This window comes from Branchiostoma lanceolatum, chromosome 9 (genome assembly GCF_035083965.1).
Source record: "Branchiostoma lanceolatum isolate klBraLanc5 chromosome 9, klBraLanc5.hap2, whole genome shotgun sequence".
Lineage (NCBI taxonomy): Eukaryota > Metazoa > Chordata > Leptocardii > Amphioxiformes > Branchiostomatidae > Branchiostoma > Branchiostoma lanceolatum.
Window position 1 is genome coordinate 16,685,115 of NC_089730.1, and position 17,442 is coordinate 16,702,556.

Here is a 17,442-nt window from a genome sequence, read left to right on the forward strand (position 1 = left end):
TTAATCAATCGACTTAACACGGATTTAACACAACTTTGTATTTTACATAATGTCCCTTTATGGAAACAGATAACGTTATACTCACATGGATTCAGAATACAAAATTAGTTCCATTCGTTATAAATTTTGCTTTTGAAGTATGCATATGGTTGTGATTGTAAACGTAAGATTAACTTATAGCTTATTTCAGTTTAAACAACGTGTGTTTTTTCTACGATCCGCAGGCTTTCTACGGTTATTCTATTTCGAACTGTCCCTTCAAAAATAACGAGAGAGGCTCTTTAACGTAGCCTTCAAATGTCATTCTTATTTTTTCGCGTTTACAGACAGAAAGAAAACCACTAGACTCTCAACATCAACCCTCACATTGCAGAAAAAGTGGTCTTTCGTTTTTCACTGTTTCCTAAGAAGAAGTTTCAAAATTTAGAGTCAGCATTTACACAAAAAAGTAGTCACATGTTATATTGTGACCATTCGTTATTATTTTCGTCTTTTCTATGTTACTCGCACTTGCAATTGGCCTCCGGGCAAGACTTTACAATAAACTCATTATCATATGCTCATGTCATCGTATCTTGATTATAGAGTTTACGGTCAGCCTAGTTCCTCCAGTTTGTATCTTTTGTATATGGACCTATATGTTAACATGCAAAGTTAACCTGGAATTCAGGCTGTTGCCAGAGCCTGTTTTTCGGCACCAGGACTATTAACATGCCCCATAGAAGTTTTGTCTCAGTCTGTAGTGAGCTGAAGGTTCCGGTTCGGAATTGTTTTGACCAAACCTAAGTAGTGCGTGAAGATAAGACGCAAATCCTAGGTTTTCTCGTTAGTTTTGGCTCCCGATTTTTCGGCTATCGCTATAGCAGTGCGTTATCTTTTATATTTCCTGAAAAACCCGATCTTCGTAGCGTTTTACGGTTTCCGAGTTTTGGTCGTCCGCGGGTACTTCCTGGTATTAGTGCGAGATGACGGTAACGCGGCTTTGTCGCCTGATTACCCGAATCGTGCGTTCTATGTGCGTTTTGCGTGGTTTCGCACCATCGGGGATTGCGGAAAACGTATCCTCACGATTTTTTTCATTTTTCCTAATTGCACAGACAGAATGATGACCTTTATTTCCATATCAGTCATTATCCTAGGAAAACTTTTATTTTCCTTCCAGCGGCCTTGGAAGAATGCCCTAAAAATAGCAGTTTTGGGGATGAAAATTCCTTTTAGTGACGGTTTTCACTAAAAATGACGTTTCCACAGAAAATATCAAATTCGTCTGTCGTTCGAAGATAAGTCACCCCTATCCATCAGAAACATTGAATCGGCCGAAAAGGGATGTTTGGAAAAGCGCTATTGCCTTTCTGGGAACGAGTCAGGTCGGCCCCGAATTTAAAAAAAAAACTCCGAACCGTTAAGATGAACAGCTTTGGATATCTAATCGCGATTTGATATAGGTCATCGGGTAGAGATAGGCCTTTAGTCTTTCACTTTTAACCTTTGAACTGCAACCGGAAGCGACTGCCATGCGTTCCGTACATGTTAGTGGAGATTGTGCAATCTCAAGTCTACTGCTTTCGTGGTGCGGCTATAAACCTTGAATTACTGTTGAATTTCTCAAGAAGACAGCCTGGATAATCTGCGCCCCACCAAAGCCAAGTTACTTGTTTCAGGGAAAGCTGAGAGACACAGCCCGCGTAAGTTTACGTGGGGAGGGGGGCATGCTAGTAAATAGTGCGACGTCGACTCTACTATTTATATAATTTTACCCACATGATGTAGATATAGACTTGTATTTTACACGCTACTTATCAAGGGCCTGTCACTTTGGCCAGTACTGTTCTGTCAGTGAATATATTCTGGTAACGTTTAGTCATCATGCGTGAGTTGTTGGACAAACATATTCCGTCAAGTTACTCTAAGAGCCCGTTTACACTAGCTTGTGTATATTCAAGTCCGTATGGGTTGCACATTAAAATTTGTTGGGACGTTTCCGGCGAGTCAAAGTAGGAAACATCCCTCCTCCCGCAAACTTTAAACCTAAACAAAAACATCTTGACACGCAATCATACGGACTTGAAAATACGCACAAGTGTGAAAGGGCTCCTACAAAACGACGTGTCTTCACGTAAGCATTATTCCAAAAGGTGTTTCTCACCTTGTCTCTTTTCTCTGTTTCATACTTAAAGGTGCGGCTTGGGCCTCCCCGATAGAGCAAGTCGCTCGCAGGACAAGCTAGTCCTAACAACAACACACAGTGTATAAACCCTACATCATCATCTTACGTAACTTCCTGTCAAGACACTACGAGGCTCACGATGGCCGTCTTCCACGACGAGGTTGAGATAGAAGACTTTGAGTACGACGAAGACGAGGAGACGTACTACTACCCGTGTCCGTGCGGGGACAGGTTTGAGATCACGAAAGAAGACCTTATGAACGGAGAGGACGTGGCCACGTGCCCCAGCTGTTCTCTCATTGTCAGGGTCATCTACGACTTGGACGACTTCATGGAGGGGGAGGAGGAGGTTGTTCTACCGCCCAAGAAAGAGCTGGAGAAAGTATGACAGCGAGGGCCTCTAGAGTGGGAAAATATTATCAAAGTTTAATGCCATGTGTCTTTCCATTTTTTTAATACAAACTTATATTTATGTATGGTTGATTGTACAGTATTGTCTGCCAATGATGTGTATTTGTGGTCTGTGTGACCAGGTGCGATGAGAAATTCGAATGTTAGAAACGCCATTGAAATGTAACTTGGACTTTATAGAAGGGGACAAGGAGGTTGTTCTACCCCCCAATAAAGAATTGGAGAAAGTATGACAGCGAGGGCCTCTAGAGTGGGAAAATATGATCAAATTTTAATACCATGCGTCTTTCCATTTTTTGAATTTATTTATGTTGAATATGTTTTATGTAAGAGTTGCCACTACGCAATGGCATTGCATCGAATGTAGCCCGATGGTTTAATGCCAGATTTTCCTGGTGGTGAAAAATTGATTAACTCTACACAAATCGTGTTTCATTCAGACGACAGCTCTATGCATGGAGTTGGGGTCTTAGCGATTTTATCAAGGTTTAAGCACTGTGGATGAAAACAAAGATGACTCACTTCTGCATAATGGGACAATTGAAAATCCATCCGAAGTTACGGGTATGTCGAAGTTAGGGCCAGCCGTTATCATAGTCGATTGTTCAGTATTGTCTGCCAATGATGTGTATTTGTGGTCTTGTGTGACCATATGTGAGGAGAAATTTGAATGTCATTAACACCGTTTCAAGAAAAGCAACTTTGACAGTGAAGGCCTCTAGGGCTGTTGTGTATTATAGGATTTTAATACTTAGTACCAATGTCTTTCCACTATTTGTATGTATTTATGTTTGGTCAATTGTTCAGTATTGCTTGCCAGTGATGTAGCAAACTATTTGTGGTGAGTGTTACTGTAACATACAGTGAGAAATTTTAAAGTCATAAACACCTTTAACTTTCTCCCTGCTGCTTAGCTCTGTAACCAATAGGGTGCCAAACGGCTACTTCAGAGTACTAGTACTATTTTTCAATCAAAGTATTCTTGTTAGAAACTGTTATAACTTCTCTTGCATTTGAGGATTCTCATGTACTATTTGTTTTCCACAACTCTTATGGGATATCTTGTAGTGTATGAAATACATAGCTATCATATCCCTATATGATACCTGATATGTCAATCAATGTTAGCTTTATTTCTATCATAAAGCTTACTCACTGTACATGTTTTTGGTTTCTTAACAAATGGTAGGAACATTTTACAAGTAATGTATTATGTCAGGGAACACACTACCATAGACCCTCGGTACAATACACATCACAGACTGTGCCAACAATATAATCAGATGAAATATTCATAGTCAAACAATGAAAATAATTGTCATCAATATTTATACAGTACTTCCTCCAATATTCTAATTACTGAGTGAATCTTACCGATGTAATAGTGATGGCATCTAGCGGACTCTAGAGGAATTGCAGAGGAAGAAAGTGACTGGCTGATATGTTGTATGTAGATCTGGACTTAACTTTAGACACATAATGATATCCTTGATGTTTCCTTCCTTTATTTCCAACCCCTCTCGTTTATTTCGTCACCAACAATCCAACCAACCAAATATACAAACTTTGAACTTCAGCGTTCTAACACTCGATCTGCTGTTCGATTTCAGTGCACAGAGTACGTCACACTTGTATCGGCTCGTTTGCAAGGTAGCGTCCTACAGGTCATCATTTCACAACCTCTACATGGTTCAAACTCATACCCAGATGTCGAGAATTATCTTGTACTTGATAATCAGTTGTACATCTTCTAGTTTTAAATCTATATCCATAGATAATATGCGTAACCTACAGGCATGATTGACAACCTTGTCTAACAGAGAAAGGAAGAGAATACATAGTAACCAGCATACGTTGGCTAACACTATTTTCATGATAAATAAATATCTGATCTGCTCTGCTTCTATATACTAGTATCTCGAAGTGTTTTTCAACGTAACACTACAACTGTGAATGTATTCCCAAGAAAACTGAGCTGCGTACATTGTATACGTCAATCTTGACTACACTTCATTTGTTACATTCTTGCACCTTACGACATGTCAAGTATTTACATAGGGTTCAACTGAACATATCAACATGATTATTTCTAGTACAAGAACAGCCTGAAAGTCGAATGCATTCACTATCCGTCCTTAATTTCTGTTGTGCCATAAACGATTATCATATGCAGAAACACCATTCTGGTCATTCGTATAGTATGTAGCAGTTTCGCGCAATTAAATAGAGTAATTTCAGTGCACCACAATTTTTAGTAAACTTATTCAGTATTCAAAAACAGCAATATACAGTCAATGGTACGTAAATCTACAGCAAAGACCTGTAAAAACTTCAACTTCACTTTTATCTACCGGAGGGCTTGTATTCATGTGGGCACCAGGGAAATTTTTTGGAGAGCAGCTCATAGTCTGGTAAAGTGGTCCTGGAGGTACCGTCACCTTAAAAGCAATCTCCTCTTGCGTTCTGCATGGTTCGTTGCACTTTTGAAAGTCTTTTTTAACATACGTTTGCACGGCGTATGTTCTAACCTAAAACTAGAAAAGCAGACCGCACGGACAGACGTTTGTCCGGGCAGACAAATTCACCAGGTTTAACAGCTTTTCGACCGGATATAGGTAGGAGGTTATATATTACATAACTTCCATGTACGTAGTAAGCAGCATTAGACAAACACAGCACGTGACGAGGGGTGAGCCAATCACACGCCGCCTTGTTTCTTCATCTCGGGATGAGGTCTAATTTTCCCATCATGACTAGAATGTCCTCTCCAGTTTGCCGTAACCGGTCGGGTAACCTGGCTTGCAGCGCACGACGTACTTCCGCTTCCGAACACCTGTAAGGAACAAACACAGCAGTCAATGTGTGCTTCAACAAGGGGAGCAAAGAATGGAGATCTAAAGGTCCTTTAGTTTTCTAAAGAAGGCTAATTATAGAGTCAAAGTTAACATATAAGGGTAAAAATTAAGGCGTCTTCTTGTACTTTGACAAGGGGAACAAAGGGTGCCCGGTGGATATCTGGGCCCTTCAACTTTCTAAAGAAGGCTAATTATAGTCTCAAAGTTAACATATAAGGATGCAAATTAAGACGTCTTCTTCTACCTCAATAAGGGGAGCAAAGAATGGATATCACATGCACACCCCTTAAAGTTTCTAAAAGGGCTAATTATAGCGCCAATGTTAACATTTAAGGGTACCCGGGTACATTAAGCCTTTTGGTACGTTAACAAGGGGAACAAAGAATGGATATCTAGTCCATTAAAGTTTCGAAAGGAGGCTAATTATAGTGACAAAGTTAACATCTAAGGATGGAGATTTAAGCCTCTTCTTGTACTTCAACAAGAGGACAAAGAATGGGACTGTATACTATCCAAGCAGATGTTGGAATGAATAAACAGAACAGGCAATGTGTAGGTGAACAAGGGCAACAAGAAGGCTAACTATAGTGTCGACGTTGATACTGTAAATGCATTTAAGTTCGTGTGGTTTTATTTCGCGCTAAGGCGAAAACGGAGTGTTCGCAGTGGTTTTAAGCTCGCGGTAGCGCTATAGTCACATACTGCTACAGTACTGGGCAAAAATACAGGACAAACATAAAACCACCGCGAACATTTCTGTATTCACAGTATGTAGGGTTCAATCCAACGTTCAAATTATGGTTTAAGTTAAAGTTTTGATCGACATTATATGTCCAAAACGAGCACAAGAGCTATCTTCTACTCAAAATCGTGACCATAGCTTGTCCAGAACACGATATCAAAACCGGAAGTTTTGCTGCAGTATCAAGGAAAGTCGCCAATCTAATCATTTATTTGACAGGACATAACCTTACCACATATCAAACTTCATGCTGCTAAATCGCAAACAAACGCTACCAAAAACATAACCCTCTCGGCGAAGGTAAAAATGCAGTAAACAAAAGAGTTTTTGAAACTTTCGTAGAATGGTGCCCAACGTATATATACTATAGCATCGAAATCATTTCGTCCGAAAGGGGCAAAGACATAGCGCACCAAGTGTCGACGAATATGCATATCAAAACATTACAAACACATCGTTTTCTCCTAGCCTCAATTGCTCTAAGCATTTCGTCATCTGCATTCAAGTTGTGTTTCGTTCGATTGAGAAAAATATACACTTATGAATGCATGAAGTTGACTTGTGAATCTGGAGAATATATTGATTTTTGAGAGTCTGTTCGCTTCTCAGTGGGCGCAGAGGTACGACGTCGATTCCCCCAAGGACTATCTTATTAACCGCTCTACAAGAATTGATGGGAATATCAATGTAACAACGCGAAGGTCGATATAAAAGGGGTTACAGTTAATCACAATTCCGGCGTAGTTCACTTGAGTGCAAGCGTTACTCTTCTAGACTCAAGAGTGAAATCATTTCACGTTCAACCCTTTGATTTTTTTTCCTGTCGTGCGTTGATGAGTTGTTAGCGACGCTCTGAGCATCTATACGGCACCTTTTTTCGGTAACATGACAGCTTAGTTGTGTGCGACATATACAAGACTGTCACAAAATACTGTCAATTTGCCGTTGACCTCACGTGACGACAAATGTGACCGTCCGTTCGTTCGTTCGTTCGTCCAGACCCTTGTAGTGTCTAGTGGCACACAGGGCAGCAAGTTTCCTTGCTGTTTTAGTATCAGGGTACATTTTCACAGGGAGGGGTTGCAAGCCCTTCCCCTTTAACGTGCTCGAGGAACCTCCTCGAACACGGGACCCCCATATTTCACGTCCCTGCCGAAATACGGTGCAGCCCTAACCGAGACGTCCTGACCTCGGGACATGAACTAGGGTCCCCAAGTTACCAACTTATTGGAAACAGGCTGCTACCAGTTGAGCGACAGGGACTAGAAATCACTTTACAGCTGGAAGAGTAAGCTTAAGCTATGAATGGGAAAGACATTTGGGGTGGGGGTGGTACGTATTTTGGAGCAACGTTAACGTTAGAACGTAGGGTTCGGGGCCTTCGGGCTGACCTTTTTGTGGTTGAAACTTATAAGTGATATTTTTTTCAGATACTTTTAAGTGTGATATTGATATTGTACTTAAAAGGATGCACGTCTGGTCAGTGGCCCCACTTTGATCGATTTCCGCGGTGTCGACGAGCAATGACTGCTGGGCATTTTAACGACGTAGGGAGAAAATAGATAAGATTACAGAGAGTTCTGCTATGTCACTTATGTCCTTCATAAATAAGTGATGATTTCCCTTGGCGTTGTGTCTCTACACTCAATTTGAAAGTAAAAAAGTACTCTCGAAGAAGACGTTTGACTCCGACAGGTTTTGACGTGTTTTTAAGCGTTCTTGTCGGGCTTTTTATGTTGTCCGCCGGCGGACATAAAAAGACGGGACAAAATAGAAAGCCCGACAACAAAAACGCATAAAAACATGTTTTAAAAAAACGGAGCCGAAACGCAGCTTGGAGAGTAAGTAAAAAGTACTTACACTTCTCTTTCCTTTTTTTTAAACAGCGTGTTTCTTTATCTCCTGAGAATGTAGAGGGCGGGATCAAATTAAGTAGAGGTAAATCTGCCTTTCTGCGGAGAATAAAAATCAAGTTTACAGAGAAGTTGATCTCCCTACTCATACTTGCTTGGACATTTGATATATTGTCCATGGATGACATTGAAAATTGGACACTTTTCATCCCTCCATCCCCTCTACGTGCCCTCCCCTTTTGGGTTAACGTTGGCAAGTGCCTTTCTATGACCGTCTATGAATAGGCCTTGAGCGCGGTTGTGAATATTTGTCCAGCCGGGTAGGTCATGTTCAAGGGCCACGGTGATCTGTCATGGCGCCGAGTCCGACATTGTGACCTTGCAATGTCAAACTTAAACGGCCCTATGGGCTATAGTCAGGAGGCTGCCGGCACACCGCTTGAATACAGCCTAGCGCGGGCATGCTAATGTCACTAACCTCTAATTTATAAATATTCCATATCTTTAACGTTTATCTATGGTTTTGTAGGCCTGCTGATCCAATGTTATGATTTCTTTATCAATTCAAACGGTCGATTTCTCGTACCAATGTCAAACTTAAACGGACCTATCGGGAGGCTAGGCCGGTACACCGCTTGAATACGGCCCGGGCATGCTAACAACACTAATTGTTACTTTATTATGAATATCCCGTATCTTTAACGTTTAACTCTGAGTTCGTAATCTTGCTAATCCAATGTTACGATTTCTGTTTCCATTGAAATGGTCGATTTCTCGTACCATGGTCAAACTTAAACGGACCTATCGGGAGGCTAAGCCGGCACACCGCTTGAATACAGCCCGGACAGACTAACAACACTAATCTCTACTTTATGAATATTCCATATCTTTAACGTTTATCTATGGTTTTGTAATCCTGCTGTTACGATTTCTTTATTCATTGATATAGTCGATCAATGTAAGATCAAAAGGATAATCAACTGGCCCAAGGTAGGAATTGCAATCCAGGTATCAATACTGTTTACGGAAGTTTCGGAATACAAAGTTTCCTGTGTCCACTCGCCCAAGTGAAACTAAATAATTCCTTGGTACGTCTCTTAAAAGGTTACAAATTCAGCCCATCCCAAACAAATAAACAAACAAACACAAAAAAACACACATACACACACACACATGCATACACACACACACACACACACACACACACACACACACACACACACACACACACAGACACACACACACACACACACACACACACACACACACCAGGCTCCACAGGTTGCAAACTGTACTCCCTGGCCAGCTAATACCTTTGGCACGTGTTATCTGTCTATTTCACCAACCTCTACTATTTTTGAAGCGACCTGTGGAGCCTGATAAAGGCTAAGATGTAGCAAGCATGATCCAGAATTTCGTCTCCAGACATGCCAGTGCCAGATCGGTCCCCTGGGCGGTTTTCTGGGCCAGTTTTTGTTGTACTAGAATTACTTATGGTACCGTATGCTACATAAATATCACAGTAAGAACATATCGTCTGCAAGTAACCAAATAACGATACAGATAGCTCGGATGTAGTTGGGAGGGTAATGACCGCGTTACCGCAAAGATAAAACGGACGGTCCCCTTGCTGCTCGTATACTATAAGAAAGTGCAAATAGTCCGTGACACGTTATTGCACTCCCATGTGGTGTGAAGGACGCTTAAGTATGCAACTGTCGCTTCAGGCAAAGGGAGATGGTTTGTACAGAGACTAGTTCATCGTCTTACTGCTTTATTGTGGATTCCTATGTCTCCATGGCTCATGATCAGAACATTTTAGTGCCTACTGGTACATAGGTCAGCAAGGTTCCTTTCTGTTTCAGTAGCAGGGTGTATTTTTACAGGGAGGGGTTGCTAGCCGTTCCCTCTTAACGTGCCCTTCCTTACATCAAAAGCTATCTACCACAAAAAAATCAATACCATAGCATGTTCAGAACAAAAGATACAAAAAAACACAGAAATTCTACAGCAGTACCAAGGTCACACGCCAGGGGTCCCAAACTTGAGCTTGACCTTCTTTCGAAGACCTACCCACATACCAAATATCATCGTAATCCAACCAGAGGTTATGCTGACCACAAATATCTGGAAACTCAAACAAGCACATGAACACAGAAACAAACAAGCACACTCTCATACGCGCGCGCGCGCGCGCGCGCGCACACACACACACACACACACACACACACACACACACACACATACACACACGCGCACACACACACACTCATTCACACACACACACACACACACACACACACACACACACACACACACACACACACGCGCGCGCGCGCGCGCATAGACGCACACATACCGAAAACAATACCTCCAGGTAACAACTACCGTACACATGTAAACAACGAAAAGTCTCTAAACTGTCCCATTACGGTGCACAGCAATGCAAACTTTAAAAACAAATTCTGCCATCGTTATCCAACCAAGCACAATACCAGGAAGACTACTTAGGCGACTCACCTTTGGTGCACCTTCGCCATGACCTTGAGTGGGTTGTGGACGTGCAGGTAGTCCGACTTGAGTGTCTGTAAGACCTGATCATGACCCCGCGTAAAATCCAGTTCTGTCTTCAAATCCTCCCACTTCTCCGCCGCCCCTTCCAGCTTGTCTTTACTCTCCGGTTTGTTAAACTTGTTAATGATGTTCTCCATGTCTTTAATTGTCCGTGGAGAGATGTAAGGGTGGATCAGAGACTTGGGAAGGACCAGACTGAATATCTTAGACTCGAGTTGGAAGGCGGCCAGCCCGGCTACCATCTTGAGCTGTTCCTCGTCGGCTTGCATGTCGTCGTCTTCCAAATCTTGTAAGTCCAACCCCGAGGCCGTACATGTGTCATCTGAGAACGCGGGGGGTTCGGGGGGAGGGGGTGTACAAACCTCGGCCTCGTGGTGAACGACTTCCACCGGCGGCCCACCCTTCGAATTCTCCTCGGCCATGTCCGCTTCCTTGTCCGGCCTCACCATTGCAAGATTCTCCATGTCGCTATGCTTCCCCTCCCAGTACGTTGTACTTCCGGAAACAATCATTCGCCTTGAGCGGCGGCTAGCCTACCATTCTCTCTCCCCTTCCGAGGTGAAGAAAAATCCAGTATCCAGGCAACGTCTGTAAGGTGTCCCTTAACGCGTTCTAGAACGGCAGCGAAGGCAACCACACGTCTCAATCGCACGCGAAGGAACGTCGAATCTGTACGGCTTATTCCGAACTGGTCAGTGCATGTTCTTCTTTCCAACTGGCGCTTGAGCGTCCCCGGACGACCTCTGTGTGAAGACGCAGTCTTTTATGTCGAGGTCTCTCTGCTCTGCCATATACAGCTGCGGTTCAGCGCTCTCCCTGTGTCGAGAAGAGAAACACAACACTGTACCTCTGTCGGCTGGCGCTTTCATGATGCGAATCGGACCTGCTACGTCCAAACACAGTCCGGTAATAATACCGGCAAGAAAACCCGGCCTAAACAATCACCCCCTGAATTCGATCCCGTCCGAAATGGTCGCCTAATCCGTAAGCTACGGTCTTAGAGCGCGGGAGCTATTAATAAAATATGGGACAACCAATTTCCGTGCATTTCACGCGTCGTTGGGAGGGTTTCCAGTAGCCCGTTACACCCTGGAACTTCGCCAGCTGATCTAGCATGACGTCACTTCGATCAGAATATTCAAAACCATAAAAATTCTGACTCAAAGCCTAGCTACGAAGGCCAAAGCCCCAAATGTCGAGTTAATTTGAATCGAACTTTGCCCAGCCGTCTAGCCACACAGTACTCTATCACTGACAACGTCCAACGTTTATTCACGCTCCCAGTGATAATTTACTACCTTGTACAGGCTTTGCAAGGACTAGTACGTGACTACACATTGTATGAATGGTTGTATAGCTAAACGTTGACAAAGGCACCACTACCTTTAGAATTGATTCAACAGATCGTTGTGTAATCTATCAACATGTGTGTATTATCCACGGTGGCGGTGCGGCAACAGTAACGTTTGTAAAACCTGGGCTTCAGACTGTACGCAATGCCCAAGGCCAAAGTAAGTAAATTTTATGGATGGCATCTTCTGCAGACACCAAATTCAATGCAAGAGGGTGAAAAAAGAAGATGGCGGAAAAAAATGGCTAATCTTTTTTTACAATAAACGTTGTGACAAGAATTGAAGCGACAAAACATGGTATCACAGCAAACAGGTCTTGTATCTCTGTAGTTGTAAAAGTGACACTAGTGTGGTAGACTGGTATCCCTTGCCAAGTTTGCAACTACATATACATTCATGGCTACCAGATTTTACAACTATCGAACTAGTTTCACTTTTTCAGTCATGGCTACCTCACTACTGTCACTTCTACAGGTACAATCAATGCATATTTTCCCATTCTGGTACTTTCTCGTCATATTGACCATCTCCTGAGGGAAAAATTTCTTTATTTCAAATCCAGGCGAAAAATGATGAGCGCGCCGATGTTATCCATAAAATTCCTTGCTGCGGCCTGATATTACTATTCCCCGGGCGTACGTACGAGTCCGTGCGCTGACTTGGTTAGAATTTAAATAGCAAATGATGGGGCTACAGTCTATTGGATTTCCAATGCTGCCGATACACTCTCACGCCCCGAAAGCCTCTTGCAACCAGCTTACTCGCTAGATCGCACGCTCTGTTAGATCATAATTAATTGCGGTGAGAGGAGCAAAAGAAGAAACCGTATGGATGAAATTGGAGAAGAAATTGAGAATAAAATGATACCTGCGTTACCTGTATGGCAATGTGCTCCGCCTGCCGACTGTAGATTTGTTGTTGTTTTGCTCCTGTTGTTGTTGTTGTTTTGTGACGTAGATAACCGACGTTCGATTTATGACCAATAGAACGCGTTATCTATTATTATGACGTAAAAAAGAGAAATAACATACGTTGTTGTTTCACTGCCCAGAGAACGCCAACTGACTGGGAAAGCCTTACCACTCCGCACCTAGAAACGTCGGGGACTGCCCAGCTAATGTTCTTACCGGGTTTTCGGGTGTGTATACAGACACATGGTGTGAACTGTGCTGACCTGAGTTGACTAAGACATATTGTATGCCTCTTTAAGAAGTCGAATCACGGTTACTTGCCTCGACGTCAACTGTTGTCAAGATGTATTTCTTCTGCGTTGTTGTCCGGAAACGATACAAAATGACACCGGAAGCGGAAGTTAAAGGTCAAGTTTCGATCATCATGCCCGGCACCGATGATGCGTAGCCGTGTAGTGAAGAGCAGCAGAAACAGACGGGAGACTTTGAAATTATAGGAAATACGTTTTAATTGATAGTGACGTCACTATGGGGGGGGGAGGCGTGCGGCGCTCCACGTATATTCTTTATTTGAGCAGAGCACGATATCAATCTAGCTTGGAAATCTTGAGTCCAGGGAAAAAATCTTGTGTTTCCGATTACAGTCCTAAAGAAAATAGGGTCGGTCGGTAGGGATTCTATTTTTATTTCCTTCTTTTTTTAAAAATAGATTTTGACCGAACTGATCCAACGAATTCAGTTTGATGTAAATATGAAATGCACCGGTACATATATTTTCAGCATCATATTGTAATTATACAGATGTATATAACAAGTTCAATTACAAGTACAAGTATGTTGATAAACTGAACAACGGGGTATGATGTTTAGTATATATTCTTACATCAACTCTTCCAAGCCTGAACCTGTTAACAAAGTGTGAAATACAGGAAGTATGTCCAAACAGATCTCCAACCCAACGAATCCCCCAGTATAATGCACTCCTGTATATCTAAACTGTGCATACCTGGGGGTGCTGCGCTAGGGATCTCTCAAACCCACTGTTTTTCAATGTGGCGGATTTATGTAACCCGGCGGATTAATGTTAATGCCGGGTTAGAGGTCGGATAAGATTAAGGGGAGTAGAAATGTCAACAGCTGAGCAGAGATACGTTTAACTTAGTGATATTGGATGCACTAGGATGAATCGTAATCCATTACGTGAAACGTCAACACGTCATGCTAGTGCGTCAGACGTGCGTCAGGTGTGCGTTATTTGAATGACCATCCATCAGGTGTAACGACAGACGCATGAACGAAAATGTCACCATTCCGCCCACGAGCTGAGCGCTCGGGATGCGTCACATGACTACACGTTGGTAGTTCTGACGCAACAATGAGCGTCAATGTATAGACTGGCTGATGATTCAATTTTGCATCGTCGGTACAGCTATAAAATACAAAAGCCGATTATCAACTTCCATAAATTCTAAACTATTTTTATGTGTTACATTTCAGAGCGATCTAGTGAGTATTAGGTATAAACGCATCTTAGGATGGCGATAATAGCTATCATTACACGTATTTAGAAATGTCTATAATTCTTGTAATTTGTGATGATATTGGCTGTGTTTGATGAATGATCCATCATACGAAGTAAACCTATGGTTGGACAGAGAGCTACGATTTCTCCTAGTTAGAAAGTCAAATCCCATTCCTTTCAGGATTGATTGTATTCGGACAAAACACAACATTGATTTTCCTGGGCCTAATTTTACAAGTTCGGCTAGTGTTATTGACAGACTGATGGATTCTGTGTGTGTGCGTGTGTGTGTGTGCGTGTGTGTGTGTGTGTGTGTGTGTGTGTGTGTGTGTGTGTGTGTGTGTGTGTGTGTGTGCGTGGACCACTGGGTGTTCTCACGACTACCTTACGCCGTCTATTTGTTACCGGGTCTCGGGTTGATCTTAACTCCGAGTTGAAATGAATCTGGGGTCCGGCGGCCGTGCCCCAAAATAGCCCGGCAGCCGCAGGGCGTTCCCCGGGCCACGTAGGGGTCACATCCGAAAGTGCAAAAAAACAGCCAGTTAATTACCCTGCGCGGCCCATTTTCCCAATTGTGACAGTGGCATTAGCTGTAAAAAGTTCCCAGAAACCGAGGATTACTAATGGGACTGTATAACCCAGCGAAGGTCCATGAAATAAACAACCGGCGTTTTTCTTTGAACACTTGACACCTGCGTGCGGCGGTAGGATTAGTTCAGCTAGTCTCTCTATCTGCCAGTGTAACGTTAACGTTAAATAGAATGCGATGCCAGAGATCGATGAGACTTAGGCGGTTGCACCACAGCTCCTCCATCAAGAAAGAAACAGAAAGGACAGCAATATGTTTTTACATTCGTCAATAAGCCTTATTTCTGTGTAAAAAAGGGTAGCTATAACCAAAACAAGTAGCCTGTGGCTATTACAAAGGGCTAGCCGTGCGGACAAAGACAGGACATGGACAGCATAACAATCTATAACAATATTCTGAGTACATAAAAAACCTATAATTGATATATCAATATATCTATGTCTATCTATCTATATATGTATATATAAGGCGACTTCTACAAGTATATATGTATATATAAAGTTTTGCGACAATTTTCTCACACCTGTGACTTTTGTTACTCCGCCTTATTTCATGCTCCGACATGTCACTGTAGGTTTTATGTTGGACATGTATTTTAGCTCTTAATGTTTTAGGTTTTGTTTTTGAAAGGAAATGTGAAAAAATCTCTATCTTTTATTTGGAAACTATTCATGGTCTGTTACTAAGTTTAAGATCACATATTACTAACATCTGAAATATTTAGCCTCCGTTGCAGACTCCTTCCGGCTGTTTTCTTTTTTAAGTTAAAATTTCATGATTACATTTTATCTTATTGCTGGCCAAGACGCGATGAGAACTTTTTTATACTAAATAAAAAAAAAGGGTCTTAAAAAAGAAAACAGCCAGAAGGAGTCTGCAACGGAGGCTATGAAATATGGCAGAAATGCCCGGCCATTAATGCACGGTCCCAGGAATGACGTCTCGGCCGTCAAGTGCACATGTTTCAGCGGCAAGTCGCGGCAGGATAATAAGTCTCATCGGGCGGTGAAGACATCAACATAAGCGCTCCTAACATGTCTTATAAGCGCCTCATTAACTCGTGAAGGTCGATATGAACCTATCAGTGTAAAGCCATAGGGCGAGCACCATATGTTTCATCTCAACTGAAGATGACAGCTTTATAGGTTGGGAATGTAGTGAGAGTGGGAGTGACGATGTTAACCTTCTCTCTACTGAAGTAGCTTTTTGGCACCAAATTTTCATTGGTTAATGGGTTATTAGGCAGCAAGGAGAAGGTTAAACATGTCATCTGTGGTTACTACATGTATGCGCACTTGCCATAGATTATATCGTACTGTAATCAAGTGCCGTGAAAAAAATGTCAGATGTTTTTTTTTTCCCAGGGCTTCGTACATTGATTATTATACAATAGTATTAGTAATAGTATTATACACAGTATTATACAACAATTTTATTGATATTGCTAATGCTGCAATATTACCTCTCAGGAGCAAAAGACAGAGACGAATCTTTGCAATTTGCTGACTTGGAATCTAGGTAGAAATACGTAGTTCGACCTTTCAAGTTGTTAAGCTCGTTTGGTCACAACTATGCTAAAAGAAACATGAACACAAGTCTAAAATCTGTCCATCACATTACACAGATGTTGTTGTGGTACGTAATTCCGCAGGCTTCCGAACCCTGCGGTTTTCTTCTAAACTTGAGTTTATATAGTCCAGCTACTACCGGTCTGCTGTGTGGAACACGGCCTGGAATAGAACATTTGTTGAGAGGTCATGAGAACTGCTGAGAGCTTTTTTTTTAACAAGGAGGTTAAATCAGAAAATCGATTAATGCTATTGTCATATTTCCAAACCTATTTCACGTATCTTCCGAAAGATGGTGTAGCTCCTACCAGGTTGCCCTTCCCCGGACTCGAACCGGGTGTCTCCCAGTTACCATCTAATTGAAACCATGAGCTCAACTGTGGTCCTCTACCAATTGAGCTACAGGGACATATATACATGTAGACACAGATTTTACGTGACCTATGTGTAACGTCGACGCCTTGCCGTACAAGGTAATGAACGAGTTGTGTGTGCTTACTGCAGTATGTGGTATCCCCTCAACTTGTCCGTGACTTTAACCGCCTTTCCTTCCTAATGAACCTTTATCCTACTTCAGCCCGGCTCATCCCGGGAACATTCCGATGGCGTCTGTGTGGTCCCGTACTTAATGACAGGAGTCTTACCGACAACTGAGTTCTTAGGCTTGATGGATTCAAGTTCCTTTATCTGGGCAGGAACCGTCGGCAAGCATGCGTTGGTTTAACCTTTAGCACACTGAAGATGCCATTTGGCACCCAATGCTCTGTTGGTTACGTGGTTAGGCAGCAGGGAGAAGGTTAAGCAATAGAGAAGACATGGAAATTATAGTTTTGTTGATGGAAAAGTGACTCAGAGGTATTTTTGTACAGAAAAGGCAGTCTAGTTGAAGGTCAATTCT

At 42.3% G+C, this 17,442-nt stretch overlaps 2 protein-coding genes across 7 annotated transcripts; one reads left to right on the forward strand and one right to left on the reverse strand.

Moving 5' to 3' along the window:
• The first annotated feature begins 1,490 nt into the window (after positions 1-1,490).
• Positions 1,491-4,486, forward strand: LOC136441816 (diphthamide biosynthesis protein 3-like). Its single transcript, XM_066438332.1, has 2 exons — positions 1,491-1,685; positions 2,178-4,486. Exon 2 carries the CDS (start codon positions 2,307-2,309, stop codon positions 2,553-2,555), a length of 249 nt encoding a protein of 82 aa, XP_066294429.1. The 5' UTR covers positions 1,491-1,685; positions 2,178-2,306; the 3' UTR covers positions 2,556-4,486.
• On the reverse strand, positions 4,067-13,363 carry LOC136441815 (uncharacterized). 6 transcript variants are annotated; one of them, XM_066438330.1, is made up of 3 exons: positions 13,187-13,363; positions 10,549-11,418; positions 4,067-5,411 (listed from the first exon to the last, which is right to left on the reverse strand). In XM_066438330.1, the coding sequence occupies exons 2-3, from the start codon at positions 11,112-11,114 to the stop codon at positions 5,297-5,299; spliced, it is 681 nt and encodes a 226-aa protein (XP_066294427.1). In that variant the 5' UTR covers positions 11,115-11,418; positions 13,187-13,363; the 3' UTR covers positions 4,067-5,296. The 6 variants fall into 6 exon arrangements, with proteins under 6 accessions (XP_066294427.1, XP_066294426.1, XP_066294425.1 ...); XM_066438329.1 differs by having other exon boundaries at positions 13,129-13,363; XM_066438328.1 differs by having other exon boundaries at positions 13,082-13,363.
• Between the last annotated feature and the right edge of the window lie 4,079 nt (positions 13,364-17,442).

Bases quoted from the DNA above. Each gene is read 5' to 3' on its own strand.
- LOC136441815 (XM_066438330.1), bottom strand. From the start codon at position 11,114: ATGATTGTTTCCGGAAGTACAACGTACTGGGAGGGGAAGCATAGCGAC. The intron at 5,412-10,548 runs GTGAGTCGCCTA...TGTTCCTTACAG, and splicing joins ATGGCGAAGGTGCACCAAAG to GTGTTCGGAAGCGGAAGTAC.
- LOC136441816 (XM_066438332.1), top strand. From the start codon at position 2,307: ATGGCCGTCTTCCACGACGAGGTTGAGATAGAAGACTTTGAGTACGAC.